This window comes from Amaranthus tricolor, chromosome 2, assembly GCF_026212465.1.
Source record: "Amaranthus tricolor cultivar Red isolate AtriRed21 chromosome 2, ASM2621246v1, whole genome shotgun sequence".
Taxonomy (NCBI): Eukaryota; Viridiplantae; Streptophyta; class Magnoliopsida; order Caryophyllales; family Amaranthaceae; genus Amaranthus; species Amaranthus tricolor.
The window spans coordinates 3491836-3515268 of record NC_080048.1 but is presented as its reverse complement, the minus strand read 5'-3'; the positions used below and the strand labels follow the sequence as shown (position 1 = coordinate 3515268).

The 23433-nt window shown below is 32.3% G+C and overlaps 3 protein-coding genes across 6 annotated transcripts; 1 reads left to right on the top strand and 2 right to left on the bottom strand.

Moving 5' to 3' along the window:
* The first annotated feature begins 596 nt into the window (after window positions 1-596).
* Window positions 597-3269, top strand: LOC130806711 (heavy metal-associated isoprenylated plant protein 39-like). The gene is made up of 3 exons (XM_057671899.1): window positions 597-896; window positions 2379-2457; window positions 2549-3269. Exons 1-3 carry the CDS (start codon window positions 891-893, stop codon window positions 2869-2871), a joined length of 408 nt encoding a protein of 135 aa, XP_057527882.1. The 5' UTR covers window positions 597-890; the 3' UTR covers window positions 2872-3269.
* A 1550-nt stretch (window positions 3270-4819) lies between these two features.
* On the bottom strand, window positions 4820-13397 carry LOC130806725 (uncharacterized). 4 transcript variants are annotated; one of them, XM_057671919.1, is made up of 11 exons: window positions 12826-13397; window positions 12647-12745; window positions 11104-11435; window positions 10284-10522; window positions 9989-10097; window positions 9564-9736; window positions 8831-9001; window positions 7651-8058; window positions 6442-6517; window positions 5418-6317; window positions 4820-5315 (listed from the first exon to the last, which is right to left on the bottom strand). In XM_057671919.1, the coding sequence occupies exons 1-11, from the start codon at window positions 12897-12899 to the stop codon at window positions 5182-5184; spliced, it is 2715 nt and encodes a 904-aa protein (XP_057527902.1). In that variant the 5' UTR covers window positions 12900-13397; the 3' UTR covers window positions 4820-5181. The 4 variants fall into 4 exon arrangements, with proteins under 4 accessions (XP_057527902.1, XP_057527904.1, XP_057527903.1 ...); XM_057671921.1 differs by having other exon boundaries at window positions 5418-6314; window positions 12826-13391; XM_057671920.1 differs by having other exon boundaries at window positions 6442-6514; window positions 12826-13391.
* A 3285-nt stretch (window positions 13398-16682) lies between these two features.
* LOC130806561 (heat shock protein 83-like) lies at window positions 16683-20359 on the bottom strand. The gene is made up of 4 exons (XM_057671693.1): window positions 20010-20359; window positions 19779-19920; window positions 18516-18796; window positions 16683-18422 (listed from the first exon to the last, which is right to left on the bottom strand). The coding sequence occupies exons 1-4, from the start codon at window positions 20145-20147 to the stop codon at window positions 16872-16874; spliced, it is 2112 nt and encodes a 703-aa protein (XP_057527676.1). The 5' UTR covers window positions 20148-20359; the 3' UTR covers window positions 16683-16871.
* Window positions 20360-23433: the final 3074 nt, after the last annotated feature.

Sequence of the window (23433 nt, the reverse complement as noted above, 5' to 3'; positions counted from 1 at the left end):
CATTCAACCAACTAAACCAAAATCTCAAGCTTATAACCGACTAACACCCTTCACACAAAACTCTTTAGGCTAGAAGTAGAGTTGAGCCTGAGATTTGAAAGGTCGCAAACGAAATTTTAGCTATAGCCCCCTAAAAATATTCAACTTGAAATATTAAAGGTGATTGAAATTCAAATCTCATTAGTTTTCAATACCATATCAACGAACCAACCAAAAGTTAAACTTCTAGTTGAAACTATCTTACATATTTTGTATATAATGAGGATGTTTGGCAAAATAGTTTATTGAGATATTTTAGTTTATTTTGATACAAATAGAAAGTTGGGTGGTCAAACCATCAAATGCTATGCTTAGTAAATTGCGGTTGAAACAATTTATTGTCATGAATAAGTTGTTTTTAAACAAGCTGTTCATAGCAACAGGTTTAAAATCAGCTGGTAATTAATAAAATCAACTAATCAAATCAGTTATTGCATTCAGCTATCAACTACGAATTATTAGCGATTTGCCAAAACGCCCATATATGTTAACTATAAATAAGAAGAATAATACAGGTACAAAAATGTAGATCTCTTTCTAGATGTATGTAGAATGGGGACAAAAATGCGTTATTATACGACAGGGTCAAGGAAATTAAATTAAGACTTGGCAATGTCTCCATAAGAGAATAGTGATGTAATGATATCATTAATCAACTATAACAAATTCCTTCCTCATCTCATCTTGTATAAATAATAATACTTGTCTTGCAAGAGCTGATCATCTCATATTCTTATCCTTCTTCCATTTCTTTTTCATTATTCTTTGTATACTCTGTTTGTATTATCTACTACTATTCAAATCTTGCACGTAGCTTTTTTACAAGAAATTAAAGAACAGAGCAAGCAATAATGCAGGTTTGATTTTCTTACCTTTCAACCCTTTACTTTTTTTAATACACTCATTGTAAATTTTAACTTCAATTCATCGGGTAAAACCGTAAAATTAAATATTAATACTCCTTTGCCTTTCATTTCTTATTGATGTTTTCACAAGGAGAAAAAAAAATTATATTCGATTTTTTATCGATATTTAAAAGTTATAATATATTTATATAAAATCTTGTTAAATTTATCTCGATGTATAAAATTTGAATTTTGCACACTTATATATATTGAAAGAGATATAATACATTGAAAATTGTGTGAGAACAAATTGAGTAATTATAACATGATAAACAATTACAAAACTACTTACTATTGAGCGGATACTTTTTTGTCTTTTTAAATTTGCATGCATTATATAAATATTCTTCATGTTAATGTTATTTATAATTTATACTATATACTCGAGGATTAATTTTTAATTCTCTGTAGTTTTAAGAATTTGCTATGCTCACATTGATTTTCGAATTAAAGAAAATTCAAAATAACAAAGTAATTTATGACTTAAAAAATACATCAGTATGATAATTTAAAAGCTCTTTTAAAAATACGTACTCTTATTGATTTTGCACTTTTATTTTGTAATGGTTTCACCCTTTCTTTTAATTATCTACAAACTTATTCTCCCTCTATTATAACCATTTATTCCAATTCATTTTTTTTCACTAAATTTATAATCTCCAAAAAATAACATAGCGCTAATTAAGAATAACCATGGGAGTATAATTGTAGCAAAAGGCTAATTCCATTTGTATCTATGCAAGACATTTATACCAAAATACGAAGTATGTAAAGTTACTTTAGAAAATGTTAAAAACTCCAAATTGACCACTCTCTTACCCTTGAAGGAAATATCAGGAGCATATTTAGAGATTCTTGATATAAATATAATTATGAAACAAATAAATAGAATTATTTATTCCTAGAATATAACAATGTAAATATAGTAACATCACTACTATATAATCTCCTCTCATACATTGAGTTTAATCATTCAGAAAAGTTAGAGAATACAATCATCCCTAACCCTAATTCTCTACCAAATTTTATTTCACAATATTTTTCATCGTGTTAGAACTGATGGTTCGATTAAAAATTAAAATGGTAGGTCTGAAAAAATAACATTTCTACCCTAATTTACTCCCACATGTGAATTGATAGAGTTTGCATTTGAGAGAAGGTGTTTAAATAGTTTATACCACATTCGATGAATTAAAAGATAGTATGCACAATTTATAAGTTATTGGAGCCTTTCTCCCATTGACATATAGTTTTGAGATGATATCTCTTTGGCTTATCGAGTGTGCACCTCATATTTCTCCGATTATATATTGTTATGGATAATAAATTCAATCTAATTTAACAATTTTTTTTCCTTTCTCTGATTTTAGTGTTCTCTTCTTATATACTTCTGATTATCATATAACTAATCATACATTTTCTTGTGTTTTCCAGAAGGTGGTGCTAAAATTGGATCTTCACGATGATAGCAATTCCAAGCAAAAAGCTTTGAAAATGGTCTCCTCTATTTCTGGTAATCTTCTGTCATATAATTTTCTTAAATAATAATTTTTCTTAAAAATGAAACAAAATGGAGTATAATTTTTGGGTTTTATAATATACAGGTCTTGATTCAATCTCAATGGATATGAAGGAGAAGAAACTGACAGTAATCGGGGATATGGATCCTGTGGCAGTGGTTAAAAGGTTAAGAAAGACTTATTACACAGAAATTCTCTCGATTGGTCCTGCAAAAGAACCCGAGAAGCCAAAGGAAGGACCCAAAAAGCCAGCGGACCCACCCACAGTTGTAGTCCCACTGACTGATTTTTACCAGGCCTGGCCAGGACATAGCAACTCCTTTATTTATCCAACCCATCCTTCATATAATGGCTATGTTTGTGCCAGAAGTGTAGAAGATGACCCAATTGGATGTGTTATTTGTTAATTTAAGGACACAGTACCAATTATGTGTGGAGCGGTCTTTTGAGATTTTGTTGTTTATGGAACCATCTACTGTAATTAGACCGGATTTTAAACGGATGTCTACTTGTCTATAGACGACATCTGTGACAAATGAGAATTTTGAAAAAAGTAAAGTTTAAAAAATTAAGAATGTATTGTAAATAATTTTTTTAGGTATATTTATGCAACTTGCAACTTGCAACTTAGCATCGTTCTTATGATTGAAAATAGTGTGAAAGTTTTCCAGTTTGTACAATAGAGCCTTTTATCTCCTATTTTACTTTAATTAAATTAAATTAGTATTTTGTGCTTTAAAGATTGTAACAATTGTGTCTTTTCTATATAATAAGTTTTTGGTTTGATTTCGAAACGAATAAAACAAAAAATAAATATGTACAGATCGTATGAAAAAAAGATTAAATGTGTGAATGTAATTAATAAGAGGGTGTGGAGTGTTTTAAATAAAAAGGAATGTCGTAAATTTAGTCAGTAATAAAAAATATAGCAAATTCTAATTATGGACATATATTTAGACTAGTTCAACCGTAAATGTATCTGACTAGTGAAATTTTACGCTGGCTGAAAATCAATGTGCAGCAAGTTTAATTGAAAACTGATGATATTAGGTTGTTTTATGGATGAGCAAGTATGTCTGACTTGTTCATATATGTGTAAAGATCAACTCTTTTATGAGAAGGTATAGCAACCAAAGTCGGGGATCAATATTCAAGCAAGATTACTCCAATATAAAAGTTGTAACTCATGTGAAAGCTAACAACCCAAGTCATATGCCCCAAATTGCGAGTCAGAGAGAACAAACACTTCCAAGTATAAGTTGAGTGTAGGCCTGTGCATTGGGCTGGATTTCCATTGGGGCCCTTGATCCAACCCTTTATTAAAAGGGTTGTATATGGGGGAGGGTTGAAAAAGGGTTGAACTTAAATTTTAACTTATAAAAATTAAATGATAAGGGTTGAATAAGGGCTTAAAAAGGATTCTAAATCGCCCTAATCCAAAGTCCATTTCCTTTCTTTTTTTAACCCTTTAATTTTATAAATTAATATATAATAATCTGTAGTGGAACTTATTGAATCCTGCCACAATAATCTACTACTTGTAACCTATTGAATCTTCCATTATATATTTTGGCAAAGAAGAAAGACGTGAAGGAAGACAGAGAGAAGGCTGAAGAGGCCGAGGGAAAGTCTGAGAAGAAGCATCATTTCTACTGCTTATCTTCCATAATCATTATTTATCTTCCATCGTTACAAGTTGCTCTTTGGCATTAAATATCCACTGCTTGAAACTTTTCATTTTTTTGAAAGAAACTTGAAATTTATTGAATGTCTTTATTAGCCAAAATTATTATTATTATTTTCAAATTGTGGCATGTATCTGTGTGTTCAATAAAATAAATGGGCCAGGTTGGGCTTTATTGGCCCAGCCCATTTAAAGCCTATTTAGTATCTTCTATTTTTAAGGCTGGGCCCATTTCTACTAGAGCCCAACCCAACCCATATCCAGCCCGTTGCACAAGCCTAGTTGAGTGTAATTTATTAGCGGATGTAATTACTGAATTACCTCAACAAAATGTTTTTTTAGTTGAGATAGAATAACTATAACTACTGATAACTATTTGTTGTGTTGTTCTAGACACTTTTTTTTTTTGAGGGATCGTTGTAGACATTTAACTGGTCCTTGTTGGACCTTAATTGTTTGTTGCGTTGATAATCAACTTCTAATTTTTCTCATGTCTCACAACAAAGGCTGTTTACTGAACAATTTCCTAGTTTCTTAGAAACAAACTTTTAAATAAGACCAATAAAAGCAATATTGCTAATATATGCTCTTTAATACTTGAACTTTAAAGTAAACGATTGCTGGTTTGAAAGCATCACGAGAAACAGAGATAATAGAAAACAAACACTAAATTTTGCCAGAATATAGAATGTACTTTGGATTATGCACCATAGGTCCATAATAGACTTGCTATAGAGTGTATCAAGAGGTTATTAACATTTAAACCTAAAAGCTTAGCTTTTTTCCGTTCTTCAATTTACAATTCTTGTAATGACAACAAGATCTAGAGTTAATGAATCCTTTTCTCTACCACCCTTTTTTCTCCGAGTTTGCACTTTGATTCACGCATAAAGCCATGAACTGATACTGATAACCTAACGACTAACATTTGCATTTAACTATAACGCCGGCCCACCTGGTTTAGCAAATCTCCATATTTACGAAAAGCTCAAATTCATGCAGACCTATATACTACTATTATGTACTAGTGATTTTACCAGATATGGTTGCCGAATGCTTTCCTGTAAGCCCTTTGCTCTACCGCATCAATATTCATCTGCGCAAACTTCCTCTGCATCTGGAGGTACCCGATAACTGTAGAATTTTTACTTCCTTCAGCAAGCAAAGCTACAAGGAGAAAAGCAATACAAATTATAGTTTTAGTTGGAAGAATTTACTAGCATCTTAGCTGATGATAAAGGGGATTAGAAGTTATCAGTTAACAACTACCTCTCTTTCCCACATCAACCGGAGATTTTACAATGTTCTGATGAGTGAGAGGAAGACTTCTCAGCACATTTGGCTCGAGATTGCTACACGGGGTCTGAAGAAACTGATGGTAAGTCGAGGGATCAGCTGAGAGAATATTGTCAAGGTCAGGACAGTAGTCGTCAGCTTTTGGCGTTCTGGGTGAGAGAAGTTTTTTTACGGATGGTTTAAAGTTCCGTGCCTTCAAAGACTGCCATCCAGAGAGAGGGGGAACCATGAAATAATGATCATACTCATTGTGATGAGTCTTCCATGGATCATTGAATGTGGAACTGACACGAGGCAGAAAATTTGAAGGTGTTACTAGCAAACTCTTGGAATTCATCTGAGTTTCATGGAACCATGAATGTGGCAAGCTCGGAATTCGTCGATTGTTTGATTCAGGAATAGAGATGTTTTTTCCACCAGAGAAGGAAAGTTTAGGAGATGATTTTGAGTTGTCTTGCTCAAAGATGTAGGTTTCATCGATAGTTATCAAACTATCTTCATCAGGAAGATTAAATTCCATACTGGAGTTAGCTTCTTCAGCAATTTGAAGACCAGAATTTTCTTCAGGAGCGTGTTGCAACTCTTGATTCCCAGCAGATCTATAAAAGTTGTGCTTTTGACCATTCTGAGAGTGATGGCTGATTTCATCAGGACAGAAGTTGCTTTGCACAGCACAGTGAGGGTCTACACAATCTAAAACACCTGACTTTGTTTGTTTGCCAAATGAGGCTTTCTGACCATTAATTGATGCTTCCTTTGGTTTTCCTTGACCCAAAATGTGATTAGCTTTCGTCGAGTTTCCAGTTGATGCTCCCAAAACTATCCACCCATCTTCATCTACCCCAGATGAGATGTCACAGTCAGATTCATCTGCTAAAGAATGGTATAACTAGATTAATTTACAATGGCTTCAAACAATAGAAAGCAATAGCCAACAGCCAAAAAGCGAAGGGGAAAGCTGTATCACATAGATTAGTGATAGAGCATAGTCGCATACCATTGTCTGGAACACAGGTAGTAAATTTTGTACAGGATCTGCAGCTGCCTCTGCCATCTGCTACATTATCATGCTTCTACCAAGAATTAAAATTTGGAGATTTAGAATGTAATATAAATTCTTCTTAACAAAACAATTGGAAAAGTTTAATCGCATCGGATAAATACTATACTACGATGATGGTTTGCTATCAAGTGTAGACATCATGATTGTTGCCAACATACCAGTACCAGTACTAAGCTGATAGAATCATAGAACTATTTTCTTATCGCATCTCAACTTACTCTAGTAATGATACAATCCAGCTTATTCGACTAAAAGCACTTACTCTTCTAGGCTTATTAAGTTTATAATTAAGATCCTGCATAAAATTGGATCTACAACCTTGAAACAATGAAATCGTGATCACGAAGTCTATATGCTGCACAAACTATAGAATGTAATTTTTCAAGTCCCCATTCATTGCATAACCTGATACTATTCTTTTTTCCTTTTTTTAGCATACAGAGAGCCACAAGGGCAGAGAAGTAAAAGGGGTTGTTCCAAGGTCATGAATAACCACCCCACATGATTTCCCAAACTAGTTGACATCTACATATCCCAGTACTAATTATGTAGTCTCGAGGGATAAAACACCAGGCAATATGACACATGTCAAGTCTTATAATACCACAAAGGAAAATGCCAAATGTGGCAGCAAGAATAACAGATAATGTGTTTCGAGTAGCTGCTGCCACAGCCCAGTGCCCACTGAACCCTAACAAATCACAGCCAAAGCTTTCTAAGGTTGCAGAAAATGCAACTTCCAATCTGATGTTTGGTAGATAAATTGAAAATCACAAAATGAAAATGATCGGTGAAACTAGTGCAAACATGTACAATGTTGATCTTTGTTTGACTTTCCTAGTTGTAAAGTTTGGATTGTTAAACTGATATGTATGAATGGCAGCTTAGCTTATCCACAGTTATCTCAATATTGCTTTATCATACAACTTTACAATCATCTCTATCGGAAAGTATACCAAATGTGATACAGTAACAAAGACCAGAAGCTTATAACTGTTAATAAGTTTTCTAAGCAAGAAAGAGAACACAAGGACTAAAACAAACTGGTCCGCGACTCACAAAAAAAGCACCAAATGAAGTATAGAGTACCAAAACAGGCAGATCAAGGGAACAGTGAAACTATTTACTCAAAACAAAACTCACCTTAGAGCAACGAGATGATTGTCGTATCCCTGATATGGAACCGTCAGATATCTTTGATCTCATTTCTGATTGATCTGGACCTAATGTAGGTGGATCATTGGCCTTAGGATACGTTTTGTCAGCAGCATTAATACCCCTCCAATCCTGAACTACAGAAGCTAATTTTGAGTTAGAAGCTCCACATGATGGTCTAACAGAACTTACTGAGCTGATGGAATCGCCAACAGCAGACGCATTAGCAGTCTTCCCCATACTGTTGACTTGAAAATCGTCAATCTTCGTTTCTTCGCTCTTCACAGAGTAAGCAGCATGACTTCTCAGTTCTCTCTTCTCTAAAATATCAAATCCCTTGTTAACATCTTTAACAGTCTGGCAATCACTATTGTTGTCACTAAATGCTAGATTTTTCTGCACAAGACAAATCAACAATTAAGATAAAGCATGCAATCTCTGTTTGCATCAAGAGAAAACCGAGTACTTCGTAAAACAGATAGTGCAACAGATTTTCAAATAATTATGGACTAAATGAATACACCTTCATAATATGAAAAACAATACAAACATAAAATTAAAGTTGGCCTTTTCCAATTGACTTAAGCACACAATATTTTATCAGGAAAATGTACTACCTCCATTTCTTAAAAAATAGGCCACTGTTTTATTCTTGACATTCCTAAACAAAATATGAAAATTCTAATATTACAAACTAATTGAAAACCTTATAATTTCTTTTTCCTCAAGGGGCTTAGCCATTACCTCCCTCTTTTAACTGATTCTCATTATCACTGGCTTAGTTACTAAAAGGTTTTACACAAAGCAAACATGTATGATTGCAAGTTTGCATGACAAGTCATTCAAATCTCATGAACTGAAGTTAAAAAAACATTGAAATGCATAATTTGTGCAGATTCAAAAGTAAATTAGTTCTCATTCAGTTTGCTTTGGAGTGATGTTAAACAAACAACTAAACAAGTATGTATTACTAATCCCACTTTAATGACCATCAAATGTAGAGATTTATATGAACACATATAGGCCATGAGCTTGGATTGAATAGTTGAATATAGTTCACTTCTCTTTCATGATTGCAAGAAGTATTACATGAAGTTACTTCCTTGTGGGAATGAGCATGCAGATAGAGTTTATTTTGTCTACCTACTAAAGTGATGGGAAAGCATACCTCGTCAGGAAAGTAGGCATCAATATCTTCTGTTTCTTCCAAATTGATGAGAGCAGATGATTGACCTCCCTCCAATTTTTTCCCTTGTAACTCCTCTATATTAACAACGACCACTCCAGAATTATCATTTATACTTTGGCTCTTAGAAAGCAACTGTTGCACCTCGGGATACTGTGAAAATTGTGTCCGATAGAAGCAAAAACATTTACGTTAGTATATTCAGATCCAATATATGATTGTGAATTGTAGAACTAACGTCTACCATAGTGGTATGACCAATAACAAAGAAAATGATGCTAATGAAAAAAGATTTTGTTCCATTTGAAAAAGCAAACTAAAAACACCAGAACCTTGAAGAATGACATCTGATTGGCTAAACATCTTAGCATGATAAAACATTATTGTAGAACTCAACTTATTACACAGAAAAGGTATGTGACCAAAATATTTCAACTAAGCTATAACAATATGGAAAAAGTAAGTTCATGTACATGCAAGAAGCTTGCAATGTTATTCATAACTAGCAACACAAATTTCAACTTCTCTTACGATTTACTAATAAGATCGTATCATAATCTACTACAGTTTGATGAAGTATTATATAGGCGGTACTTCTAGTGATCTAAATAACTAATACATCTAATGTTGCACAAGTTTGATACTCTTCTTCAATTACACGATGGAGCAAATAAAAAGGACAACACAAAACAGTGCGTAGCCCATTTTTGCTTACCTGTACTTGAGGGCTATGTACAGGAGATTTTTCTGCAAGACAATTTTTAGAAACTTTCCCACCAGAACAGGGGAGTTCAATACATCCAGAAACAGCAAGAGAGGTAAGTTGCAGATTTTCCTTGCTGGTTAATGATGATACAGTTAAATGCTCTTCCAGCACCAGACAAGTATCTACATTAAAATTTTGATTGTGATTAGTTTTACTTAAATTTTATTTTTACTAAACTTTCCACAATTGATCATCACTTGAGTGAACAGGAAATCATATTTGATTGTGATTAGTTTTACTTAAATTTTAATCACCCCAATGTCATTAATGGCTACAACCTAGGAGGAATTTGGGTTTCGAAAGTACGCAACCCTTATCTAAGTCTAAAAATTAAAATGCAAAACACATTAAAGCATAGGGAACATGAATCTCACCTTTTCTCCAGCTTTCCCCTGTAGCCCTATCCTTACTGGGGCACTCTCCACATCCAGACGCTTCTTTGCTCGAGCTGTCCATATTCTGTATAATTGAATGATTCATTGCCTGGATAAAGGACAAAATAACTTAAAAGTTTGTCAAATAGCAACATTTCCAGCACAAGTTATAAAGCTGATACTACATAGAAATATCTGCACATCCACAAAAGTTTGACTACTTCCCCTCATCCCTTCTACCCCTCTCTGCAAATATAGACATAAGGCGCATGATGCAGCACAAAGAGAAGCAGACCTTGTAAAAGGAAGGAGGGCGATATGGTTCATTACACCTACTCAGTAGACAGCCATCGGACCCTTGAAGTTTTAATGTAGACCCTTCAAATCCAGCTGATGGTTGCTTTGAAGGAGACCAGCTTCCTAGAATGCTATCACATTCAGGATGGTTTTGCAATAATCCCAAGCCCAATATGCCATTATTTCCAGGTCTTTGGCAGGAGCGTTGAGATTTGTTGCTATAAGATTTCCCGCAATCTGTGCCAGATAAATGGTTCAGAGTTCAGACAATCTAATTTAGCTTTATAAGGTTATCACATATAAGGGCACTAATTAAGGTTTTAAATGAATGTCATCCAAAATGATAAAAGAAAATTAATGACTTCACATCGTATTAGAACAAAAGAGAAAATGTTGAACTGAAATGGTTATTTAGCTTCTTTAGACATCAATAGGATGCAGATAAGGTTCAGATTCAGCTGAGCAAAGGAATTGTCTTTAGAATGTAGGTTTAAATATATTCCTGACTAAGATTTTAATAGCCCATATATATATAACTTATTTTTTAAGATCCCACGCTATCTTCTATCAAGTTTCTTATAGTTGTTTAAGTATTAAAACTTTAATTGGGGTCACCAATTAGTGAAGCACAATTTTGAAACAATGCGACAGGAAGCATATAGTTCTAAATTTACTTGTCAGTTAAAATCCAAGTATTATTACGGATTGAACTCATTTTCACCTCAGGGTACCCTCACTAGTCACCAAGCATGAGATTGGATCTACATGGACAAAAGGACCTCAAGAGATAATCTTTACTTGTTTAAGGTTTATCCTACCTGTTGAATCATGGCTTGGTAGTTGCTGGTGCTCAGGTGCACTCTTGCCTGCATAATTCAGCCTGTCTACTAAGATCAAATTAAAACTGCCAGGTTCTTCAGCTGATTCTGGAGAAGAATCACCTAGTATGCTGCCATTTAAATCATGTCCTAGGAGCCTCTGATGCAGAGGTGCAGTTTTGCAAACATCATTCAGCCTATCTTTTGAGCTCAACTTACAAATGTCCCAGCTTTCAGCTGATTCTGGACTAGAATTCCTCCGCGAGCCTGTGAATTCATGGCCATCTAATTTCGGGTGCTCAGGTGCACTGTTGCAAATGTCATTCAACTCACTGTTTGAAAACAATTGCAGTAAGTAATAGGCAGTGTGAGACAAAGAATTCGTAAGCTCAAAGTTGTGAAAGTAAATTGTGGTTCAGAAAATACAAACATGCAAGGAAAAATAGGGGGCCTTATTAGTTATTAGTTATTACAATTCATAGGAAAGCAAAGACACTTTTTCTGGCTCTTGAATTGCAACACATAAACATGATAATAACACAAAAGGACAAGCAACACTCCTAGGATTGCACAGCATGGGAAAAAAATAAAGGGTTATGATAGGGTTGAACCACTTAACATAACATGATAAGGCAAGTACACTCTTGGGGTAGCACAGCATAAAGATTAGTAAGAATGCTAGCAGGCTGCTTCAGGCTTTCAACCACCATAGTCAGCAAGTCATGCTTGGAAACAAAACCATCAAGTGGCGAAGGAGCGAGTACATACAAACCCTACTCCATCTATTTCACATGTTTTTGATGCTTTATATTCATGTGGTTAAACTTATTCCATTATATTTGTTTCATAGTGTAGCTTGATATTAACAAGTTTTTACAATTTTAATTTTTGTGACCAAGTACGCATGGTCAAATATGTGTATTGTAGAGTGGAGACCATGCTAAATACAAGTGTTAAGAACAATATGAACAAAGGAATTATGTAGGATACGTACATAAATACAGATCATGCGATGGTATGTTTATCAAAGAAATATAAGCTATAATCTCCAACAATCAATCTTCAGGTGGAAGAAATCTAAACATTATCTAGTTTCACACCACAAACCACTCCAGGAAAATGAGCTTTGGAGGAAATAATTAATGTCAATACGGAAGTTACACTTGAACCAGGCTGTAAAGCGCCAATTCAAAGTTTCAAACTGATATTTACCAATTTAATGACAATTGACATATATCCACACTAATCTAACAGCAAACGTTATAATTGAGCTAACCAGAACATATTCTGCCAATTATGAACTAATTTTAAGCACAAAAACAGACTACAATAATTCAACCATTAGGTTATCTACATAATTATAAAAAAAAACCGTAGAGGAAACGATTGCTTCAAAAGCCACATGCCGTTGAAAATAATGTCATTAGGTTATAGGAATAACAAATATAGCCTGCATTAGTCATCATCATTAAAAAGTTATATATATAGGACCAAAAACGTAAAACATAATTCATATTTCAGGGTGAAAAAAACGCAAATTTACCTCAGAGTGGAGAAATCAAATCCAGAAGGTAGCTCCTTAGAAAAATCCGCTTCAGCTAAAGACATCAAGGATTCTCTTGAATACGATATTCTTGAATCTCTGTATCATCATACGACTACGTAAAGAATGAACAAAAAAATAAAATATAAACCTCACAAGCAAAACGACATAAAACTTACTTTCGGAAATCTCCGGCGAATTCATCCGAGTTGAACGCAAATTCAGAACTCCGACAAGTACTCTCGCAAATCATACTTCAAATTTTCCTCACGTTCACTCACAAAAAACTGCGAAATAAAACAACAAAACGCGATTTTCAAGGTTTTAAGTTCAGAAAACGACGATCAAACATCAAAGCATAATTCGGAACTCCGATGAACGCCATGGCGGCTAATACTTCAATTTCCACTCTCTTTCAAGCACAAAACTTGAAATTTTGGAAATGACACCGAATTTCAGTGAATTCTTGTTGAATGTTTGAGCGAATAAAACATTGATCAAGTGAAACTACATTCTATTCATTTGCATGAAGAATGCGTGAGTGAGAGAAGAGATTAAGAGAAGAAAGAGGATTCTTCGATGAAATAGATTGATTAAGAGAGAGAGAAAAAAAAAAGAAAGGAAAAAGAGAAAGATGAATATTTATAGGGTTTTAGACCTCTAAGAAAATGTCTGGGCGAAATGATTACCAGAAATGGTAATGTAACAGGGAGAGGGAGGAAAGGTGAGATTGAGTGAATCAGTATGAAGCCAGTATGAATTATGATAGACAGAAATTTGAAAAAAAATAAATTTATTTTATAAAATAAATCACCTTGGAGGATTTTATTCCAAAAACAAAATTTATTTTAAAAAAATTGTTTATAAGGTGTGGTAATGTTTTTTATTTGCCTGATCTTAGGCTCGGCTCAAATACGAAGACGATTATTTTGAATCGAAGTTTATTTTGAGAATTTCTTTTAAAAGTTTATTTTATTCAATCTCTCATGATAGACTCGGTGAAAATTAACAAAGAAGCGCGAAAGAACATGTTCTTTTTAGTTCTTTTTTGGCTGTTGGTATCAAACAATAGTAATAACAATGATTTATTGAAATGAATTTTATTACGAAAATGAGATGATTGGAGAACGGGTATAACCATTTAACTTGTCAAAATATTTTCTACTAAAACTACACTAATTTTCCATTATTATCTTCACCATTTAATACATACTTCTAACCGGTAGAGTATTATTTTGATTGAAAAGGGACACTAACTTTTTAAAAAATAAGGTTGTATTTGAAAAAAAAAATTTAAATTTTAAATTTAATTAATAATTATAGATAAATAATTTGAAAATGAGAGTCATTTATAAATCCTTTAACTTTGATTTCTTTTAAAATATTGATGCAATTGGTTTAAATGTTAGATTTCTAAATGAGAATATTATTTTCAAATAAAACAAAACTTGAGCAGCTTATTTTTCTGAAATTTTTGATATGGTAATTGAACTAAGCATTTGGAAGCGTCAAAGAAGTGGTGATCCAGTGGTTTTAAAGGTGTGAGGCGAATGTTGTTGGTAGCTATACAAATAAGAGATTTTAGGTAAATTTCGGTTATTTGGGAGAGTGGCAAATCATTATTATACAGCTTAATTTTATAGGGGGATTTTTGGTATTTTATTTTATTCTTTTCTTATTTAATTTATTTTATTATTATATTTTATTTTTTTTGGTAATTTATAAATTACGATTATTATTTTTTTTCTCTATGCAAATCAATGTAGTAGGAGCCTAGGATGTGGTGGTTGGATTTAGTGGTAGTGACCAAAAAAGCCCTGATGAAAAAGAGGGGGAAAAGGACGACTTCACCTGGCTACCAAGGTAGGGTGAGGATCAATGGTCATTGTTGTCACTGTCGAAATGAGAGTGGTGGTGATAACTGTTGGGACGACTTTATCCAAAGTGAGATTTTTTAAAGTAATTTTTCATTAAAATAAAGTAATTGTCAAAAGTAATTCAGCTATAACTCTTTAAATCAAAATAATTTTTAATATATATTAATTAAAATTTTCACACTTTTTGCAAAAAAAAAATTAATCATCAAATATTATTTTCAAGAGAATTAATTTTTATTATGAATTTTTTTCAATAGTATGAATTATTTTGAAAATTGAGTCATATATGATTGAACTATTAGAGCATATATCCACCTTTCTCTCAGGTATTTCATTTAATTTTCACCTAGGCAATTTTTGAGGGAATGAATTAAAATTAGGATTATAATTTAAAAAATTTTCCAAATCAAATGACATGTTTGTTATAAATGAACCCAATCCTTAAACTTCGCCACCCTTTTCATTTTATCGCTACCCCCTCCAAATGAAATTACGAATTTGCCCCTGATTTTTAAAAAATTACAACTTTGCCACTTCCTACAAATTTCTTATTTATAATAATAATAATAATAATAATAATAATAATATCAATAACAACAATAATAATAATAATTAACTTTTTTATATTCTTCAAAAAGAATATAAATAAAATTAATAATAATAAAAGTAATAATAATAATAATAATAATAATAATAATAATAATAATAATAATAATAACAACAACAATAATAAAATTAAAAATAATTATTATTATTCAAAAAAAATAACGCCCAGAACCGGACGAGTGGACCCCGGTTCAATCGCCAAAAAAGTGGCTATTGAACCGGGGTCCAATCGCCTAATTCTAGGCGATTAATTTTTTTTTTGGAAAATTTATATTAATAATAATAATAATAATAATTAACAATATAATAATAATAATAATATTAATAACAAAAATAATAATATTATTAACTCTTTTTATATTCTTTTAAATAATAATAATAATAATAATAATAATAATATAAATGAATTAATAATAATAATAATAATAATAATAATAATAATAATAATAATAATAATAATACTAATAATAATAATAATAATAATAATAATAATAATAATAATAATAATAATAATAATAATAATAAATATATAAATGAATTAATAATAATAATAATAATAATAATAATAATAATGATAATAATAATAATAATAATGATAATAGTAATAATAATAATAATAATAATGATAATAATAATAATAATAATAATAATAATAATAATAATAATAATAATAATAATAATAATAATATAAATGAATTAATAATAATAAAAATAAATAAAAATAAAAAATCAATCAAAAGCTTTAAAATTACCGTTTCATTCTCTGGATCTTCCATTTTTCTTTTTTTTCTTTTTGCTTTGATTTTTCACCACTGATTGTTGAAGATTGGATTATGTTGATATATATTATTATTGTGATTGTTATTATTTTTATTATTAAATTATTATTTTTGTTTTAATTATTATATTTAATTTATTTTTAATTATATTATTATTGTTGTTATTAATATTAATATTATTATTATTATTATTAATATAAATATTCAAAAAAAAATAATCGCCCAGAATTAGGCGATTGGACCCCGGTTCAATCGCCACTTTTTTGGCGATTGGATCACGGTTCAATCGCCATTTTCCAATCGCCCGGTTCTAGGCAATTATTTTTTTTTTATTTTTTTTTTCTTTTTGAATAATAATAATTATTTTTAATTTTATTGTTACTTTTATTATTATTAATTTTATTTATATTCTTTTTGAAGAATATAAAAAAGTTAATTATTATTATTGTTTTTATTGATATTATTATTATTATTATTATTATTATAAATAATAAATTTGTAAGAAGTGGCAAAATTGTAATTTTTTTAAAATCAAGGGAAAATTCATAATTTTATTTAGAGAAAAATGGCGATAAAATGAAGAGTAGATAAAATGAAGAGGGGCAAAATTTAGTAACTCCCCTAAATGAAAATCTAACAAGCGAGAAAGATAAACTACCATGAGACAAAGATTTAAGAATTCAGACTCAAAATACTTTTACTACTAGATTTCAGGGTACAAACAGAACAAGGCAACAAAAAGTTCAGACCCCATACAAATTATTAAAAAAAAAAAAAAAAAAAAAAAAAAAAAAAAAAAAAAAAACAAGAGAGCCATGACATGAGATACTAGAGGACAGTTACAGACCACTAGACTAACACACACGCCTCAAGTAAACATGATTTTTTACTTATACAACCAAATGAATTTGATTTTCAATCAGTAGTTGTAGTAATATTTACTTGTCCTTCTGTTAAGCAGCCTTAATCAACTTCCTCCATCTTGCTCTCCTCTGCAGCATCTTCTTCAAGAGCGGGCATATCTGCATCCTCACCTGCCTCTTCCTCGTCGATGCTCAACCCAAGTTTCAACATCCTGTGAATCCTAGCTGCGAAGGTGTTCGGGTCCTCAAGACTGAAACCGGAAGTTAACAGTGCCGTCTCAAACAGCAGCAACACAAGATCTTTCACCGATTTGTCGTTCTTATCAGCCTCGGCTCGCTTCCTAAGTTCCTCCATAATTCCGTTGTCAGGATTAATTTCCATAGTCTTCTTGCTAGACATGTAAGCTCCCATGCTACTGTCTCTCAATGCTTGAGCCTTCATAATTCTTTCCATATTTGCTGACCAACCATACTCTCCAGTTACCAAACAGCAAGGTGAATCAACAATTCTGTCAGAAACTACAACTTTCTCAACTTTGTCACCCAATATGTCCTTGATCACCTTGCAGAGATTCTCAAATGATTTCTTCTTTTCTTCTTTCTTTTGTTTTTCTTCTTCGGTTTCATCATCGAGCTTTAATCCTTCCTTTGTAGCCGAAACAAGTTTTTTCCCTTCGTATTCCTTCAACTGACCAACGGCATACTCATCAATTGCATCAACCATGAACAATACTTCATAACCCTTCTTTTTAAGCCTCTCCAAGAAAGGTGAATTTTCGACAGCCTTCTTGCTTTCACCTGTGATATAGTAGATATCCTTCTGTCCTTCCTTCATTCTTGTAACATAGTCTTTGAGACTTGTAAGATCCTCACCACTCTTGGTCGAGTGGTATCGAAGAAGATCGGCCAATTTAGCTCGGTTTTGGCTGTCTTCATGAATACCCAACTTGATGTTCTTGGAAAAGGCTTCATAGAACTTGTTATAATCATCTTTGTTCTCCGCAATTTCATTGAACATCTCAATACATTTCTTCACCAGATTCTTTCTTATCACCTTCAGAATCTTGTTTTGCTGCAGCATCTCACGGGAGATATTGAGCGGAAGATCATCTGAATCAACAACACCCTTAACAAAACTAAGGTACTCGGGGATGAGCTCCTCGCAATTGTCCATAATGAAAACCCTCCGGACATATAACTTAATGTTGTTGGGTTTCTTGCGGGTGTCAAACAGATCAAATGGAGCTCTCCTTGGAACAAAAAGGATAGCCTTAAACTCAAGCTGTCCCTCCACAGAGAAGTGCTTGACAGCAAGATGATCTTCCCAGTCATTAGTCAAGCTCTTGTAGAAGGAAGCATATTCTTCCTTGGTAATCTCCTCGGGTTTTCGTAGCCAGATGGGTTTCTGTTTGTTAATGAGCTGCCATTCATGAGAGACCTCCTTGATTTTCTTCTTATTTTTCTTGTCTTTTTCCTTGTCGTCATCAAGATCCTCAACATCACCCTCTTCTTCCTTCTTTGGTTCATCGTCCTCATCATCACTGATCTCCTTCTCAGTAGTTTTCTCGGTCCAGAGGTAAATTGGGTAGCTGATGAATTCAGAGTGTTTCTTAACAAGATCCTTGATTCTTCTCTCTTCCAAGTATTCCAACTGAGAATAACAATGACAGTTTCATCAGTACATAGAGCAATACAGAAACAAGTTAAACAGACGCAGATCGTGTAGGATCACAGCTATAAGTACCTGATCTTCCTTCAAAAAGAGAGTGATTTTGGTACCCCTTCCGAGCTGCTCACCGCTGGTATCTCTTGTGACAGTGAAAGAACCACCAGCTTGAGACTCCCAGACGTATTGCTCGTCATCATTGTGTTTGGTAGTCACAATAACCTTCTCAGCAACCAAGTAAGCTGAGTAGAAACCAACACCAAATTGTCCAATCATGCTAACATCTGCACCAGCCTGTAATGCCTCCATGAATTCCTTGGTTCCAGATCGAGCAATTGTACCCAAGTTGTTCACCAAGTCTGCATACGCATTTCATAATGAGCACGATTGCATCTCATAATAAGCACAATTGCAATACTTTTTATGCAAGGCAGACATCTCAATTAAGACCATAACAACCTATTTAGTCATACTCGATAGTTTGCATAAAGTCAACTGGCAGCATCCTCATACAGAAACGTAAATTTGTTTTAGCTCTATCTATCAATATATTATGAATGAACTAACTATTAATAATCCATTACTCATTATTGTTTTAGGCATATTCAAGATATCTAACCGTCTAAGGCCGCCAAACAACGGCCTCATATATTAACAAATTTCTTAAGGTTCATCGATCAATAATAGCTCAATTGCTGACGTGGCTTTTCTCTAAAATTATTGGTTAGAATTCAAAACCTAAAAAGCCTATTCATCTCAATTTTACCACCAGTGATTGACGAGACCTTAAACATTAAAAGTAACAAAAATCCCTTTACTCTTTGCTACGCCCATATTGTTAGATCCATCTAATGCACATTTATATAATCTGCAGACAATCTCTGCGCTTCTACATCTCAAACATTCTACTATATCTTACAAGATCTATTTAAAAACTCTCATTAGCACCAAAAAATGTTGGAGAAAAAAACTCCTTTTGATATGAGTATAGAATAATCAATGTATTGAGCACTACTAGTCTGCTACTACACTGTGTTTCCCATATTTAAACCAAAAAAGTGAAAAGAATCACAAATCAGAATCCTGACCTTCAACTACGCTATCTCAAAAATTATTTTGACAATGATACTATCAAAATTGACTTGTAATAATCTCGAGAATTATTTTGATTATGTGCACAAGCTTTGCAATTAGAATAGACCATATTATCGTTTCAATTATACATTTAGCAAGAACAAGAAGCAGAACGCGTCACAAAATGATCATTGCATCTGGAAAATTAACATCAATATTTAACGATGCTGCACTTAATAGAAAAAATATGATGGTAAGGGAAATTACCTGCTTTAGTCATACCAATACCACTGTCAATAATCGACAGTGTCTTGTTCGCCTTATCAGGAACAAGTCTGATGAACAATTCTGGTTGAGCATCCAACTTACTCTTATCCGTCAAACTCTCGAATCTAATCTTATCCAATGCCTATTATAACAAAATCAATCAAACATCAATACTAAAGCACAAAAATGCATAACTACAAATGAAAAATTTAGAGATTCTGTTACACGTACATCAGAAGAGTTAGAAATTATTTCACGAAGAAAGATTTCTTTGTTAGAGTAGAAAGTATTGATGATGAGACTCAAAAGCTGATTAATTTCAGCCTGAAATGCGAAAGTCTCTGTTTCGCCCATTGTTATGTCCGCCATTGACGCACCTCAACAAAAAAACCTAGAAATTATTCGAATAGAAGAGATGGAGAGAAGAGAGAAAACGTAGATTGATTAGGAGTTTGCGTAGATTGCTTTAGAGAGAGAATTATGATGCCTGCTTGAAGAGATAGAGAGAGACAGGAGCGGTTTTTATAGCAATCTTCAAGTATTCTTTTTCTGGAGTCTTCTTCCGTTCTCTGGATTTCTATTTAAAGTTTTGGCGTGATTTTTTAATGTGGAAGATTGAAACGACAGATTTGAGGTCTAGTTGGTGTCGTTTTGGTTACTTTGTCTTTATATCTTTTTTTAAGGGGATTCGAGAAGGTTCAAGTTATCAAATGAAGTCTGGAATGTTCCTTGATTTTCTTGAACGTTTACAAGGAAAGAAGGACGAAAATATCGATCCCTTATTGGTCAACGACTCTTGAATGTTCTTGTTCACGCACATTTTTTCTATAAAAATTAATATTAGTAATTTAAGTTTTTGTTTGTTTATTGTTGATAATTTTGTTTTTAAATTATTTATAATAATCTAACGCCGTAATTTCGTAAATAATTTAATATTTGTTTTAATTTGCTAACAGCATACTTTATTATTATCAATTATATGTTAATTTTTTATTTTATGAGTTTTTTTTTGTCAAATTGAATTTCATAATGCAAAAAGAAAATTAAATGTATAGACTACAGTCGCTAGTCATCTTAGGTTATAGGCATATATGCAATATTGGGGTGAAATTACAATTTTAACTATAGAGGTTAAATAGAAAATACGTTAAAAAAATAATTGAATAATATATACAAGAAAATAATTATATAAAAACAAGTTAAACTATAATATTTAATTTAATCAAAAAAAAATTATATTCACCTATCCCTCGCCTACCCAATAATTCAAAAAAGTTTCATTTTCATTCAAACTTTATTAGATTTCATTAGGTTTTATAACATATAATGTATTATACAGTAGTAAGATAAGATTTAACTCAAAAAAAAAATTGTAAGATAAGAGAGGTTGATATAGAAATACAAAAGGTATGAGTTTGGAATGGGTTTAGTAAGCCTCCTTTAACCCTTGATGTGGATCTGCCATTCTGCAATACAGGGGTAAAACTTATAAGGGTCGGGTAAGGGCTTTGCCCCCCGAGTTTTTTAGCAAGAAACTTTTAGTATACAACTGTTATTTCATAATTTTTAATAATGTAAGCCCAACAACTAAAAACAACATAATAGACAATGATTTTCTTGCTAATAGTTAAATAATATAGTTCACGTTGAAACACAAATAACTAAGACATATACCAAATGAATCATAAATGATTTTAATGTGATAAAAGAGCGTCAGCTTTACATCGATTCAAAATTTATGTTATAATTTCTGGTTGTATTGATTGATTATATTTTATTTTAATTTCGTTTTTTTTGGTTAGCTTCGCCCCTCTAAAATTTTGTTTGAGTTTTTTCATTGGTGCAACATGTCTGAAAATCAGGAAGGTCGATAAATGCGGATCTTCATATTTTTTAGAGAAATTTGCGAATAACAGCCTTTAAGTTTAGAACTTTTGTGAGTTACAGCCTCAAAGTTTGTTTTTTGCGAATAACTGCCACTAAAGTATCAAAATCTACACTATTCAGGCCAAAGTGACCTTAGACCAACCCAAATGACCTTTGACCAACCTAAATGACCATTGCCATTACTAATCATTTTTTACTTTTGTTGACCATCCCTAATCACCTTTAACTTTCCTAATTACCAATAATACTCTTGTGTTTTAGCACTTTAACGTCGTTTTTACCCTTTCTAACGATATTTTCTCAAAAAAGGACGTTGGGATTATCCTTATGGGCAACATGTTTGGAAATCCAATTGAAACAAGTACTTATTTGCCTATTTTCCGACACATAGATCGAAAAATATATTTTTTATATTTTTTACCGATCATAACGATATTTGTTGAAATTGATGTTAAATATCTTTTTCGGTCTACGTATTGAAAAATAGGCAAATTAGTACTTGTTTCGACCGGATTTCAAAAGAGTTACCTCATCATGATCATCACAACGTCTGTTTTTGAAAAAGTATCGTTATGATGGATAAAAACGACGTTGAATATCTTTTTCGATTAATGTGTCGGAAAATAGGCAAATTAGTACTTGTTTTGACCGAATTCGAAAGAATTTTCCTATAAGAATAATCACAATGTCTATTTTTTGAAAAATTATCATTATGGTGGGTAAAAATGACGTTAAATATCTTTTTCGGTCTACAAGCTGAAAATAGGCGAATAAGTACTTGTTTCGACCGAATTACCGAAAGAGTTATTCCATAAGGAAAATCGCAATGTCCGATTTTTGAAAAAGTATCATTCTGATGGGTGGAAACGAGTTAAAATGCTAAGGCTATTACTGGTAATTAGGAAAGCAAAATGTGACTAGGGATGGTCAACAAAAGTCAAAGGTGATTAGTGATGGTCAACGGTTATTTAAGTTGATAAAAAATTATTTGGGTTGGTCAACGATCACTTGGCCTGAATGGTATAGACTTTGATACTTTGGCGAAGTAATTCTTAAAAAAAAACCTTAATGTTATAATTCGCAAAAACTCTAAATTAAAAGACTGTTATTGTCATATTAATCTATTTTTTAATTTCTCTCAATTTTGCTTGGTTTGTCCGTTTCCAATATCAACTATGAGTAAGTAGTAACAAATGAATCACACACTGAACAATGACTTGATAAGACAGAATGAGACCACTTTAACTAGGGCGGAGAGTATTCAACAGGTTCCAGTCTAGCAATGGAGGTGGGGGTGGTTGTTCACCGGTGTTTCGCGAGTGGGGTTGGGGGTCTGGGTGTATCTGTGCCTGCCTGCCTGGGGACGAAAGGAGGTTTAGATTTAGAGGGTTAGTGTCTTGGTACAGGGGTTTGCAGGTGTGGGATGTGGGAGGGTGGCACTAGGATGAGGGAGCTGGTAGTTGGTAGTGGGGAAGGAGGAGGGATTGAGTTTGTTAATTTTCCTTTTTTAGTTTTTTTCTATTAAAATAATATAACTAATTATAAAAAGATAAGTGATATAATCCTTTAAATGGGAATTATGTGACTTATATATGAGATTTGAGTTGAGACTTTAAGAAAAAATATCGTATATTCTTGTTTGGTAAAATTTTAGAATGAAATGAATCTAATTAAAAATAGTTATAAAGTTATCAATTTACCCTTATTATATCTTATTTTTTTACTTCATTAATGACAAAATTGGCATTTTCATACAAATACAAGTCTC

Bases quoted from the DNA above. Each gene is read 5' to 3' on its own strand.
- LOC130806711 (XM_057671899.1), top strand. The intron at 2,458-2,548 runs GTAATCTTCTGT...TATAATATACAG, and splicing joins AATGGTCTCCTCTATTTCTG to GTCTTGATTCAATCTCAATG.
- LOC130806725 (XM_057671919.1), bottom strand. From the start codon at position 12,899: ATGATTTGCGAGAGTACTTGTCGGAGTTCTGAATTTGCGTTCAACTCG. The intron at 10,098-10,283 runs GTCTGCTTCTCT...TCCTTTATCCAG, and splicing joins GCCCTCCTTCCTTTTACAAG to GCAATGAATCATTCAATTAT. The intron at 9,737-9,988 runs GTGAGATTCATG...ATTTTAATGTAG, and splicing joins AGGGGAAAGCTGGAGAAAAG to ATACTTGTCTGGTGCTGGAA.
- LOC130806561 (XM_057671693.1), bottom strand. From the start codon at position 20,147: ATGGCGGACATAACAATGGGCGAAACAGAGACTTTCGCATTTCAGGCT. The intron at 19,921-20,009 runs GTACGTGTAACA...TTGTTATAATAG, and splicing joins TAATTTCTAACTCTTCTGAT to GCATTGGATAAGATTAGATT. The intron at 18,423-18,515 runs GTACTTATAGCT...TGTTATTCTCAG, and splicing joins TCTTTTTGAAGGAAGATCAG to TTGGAATACTTGGAAGAGAG.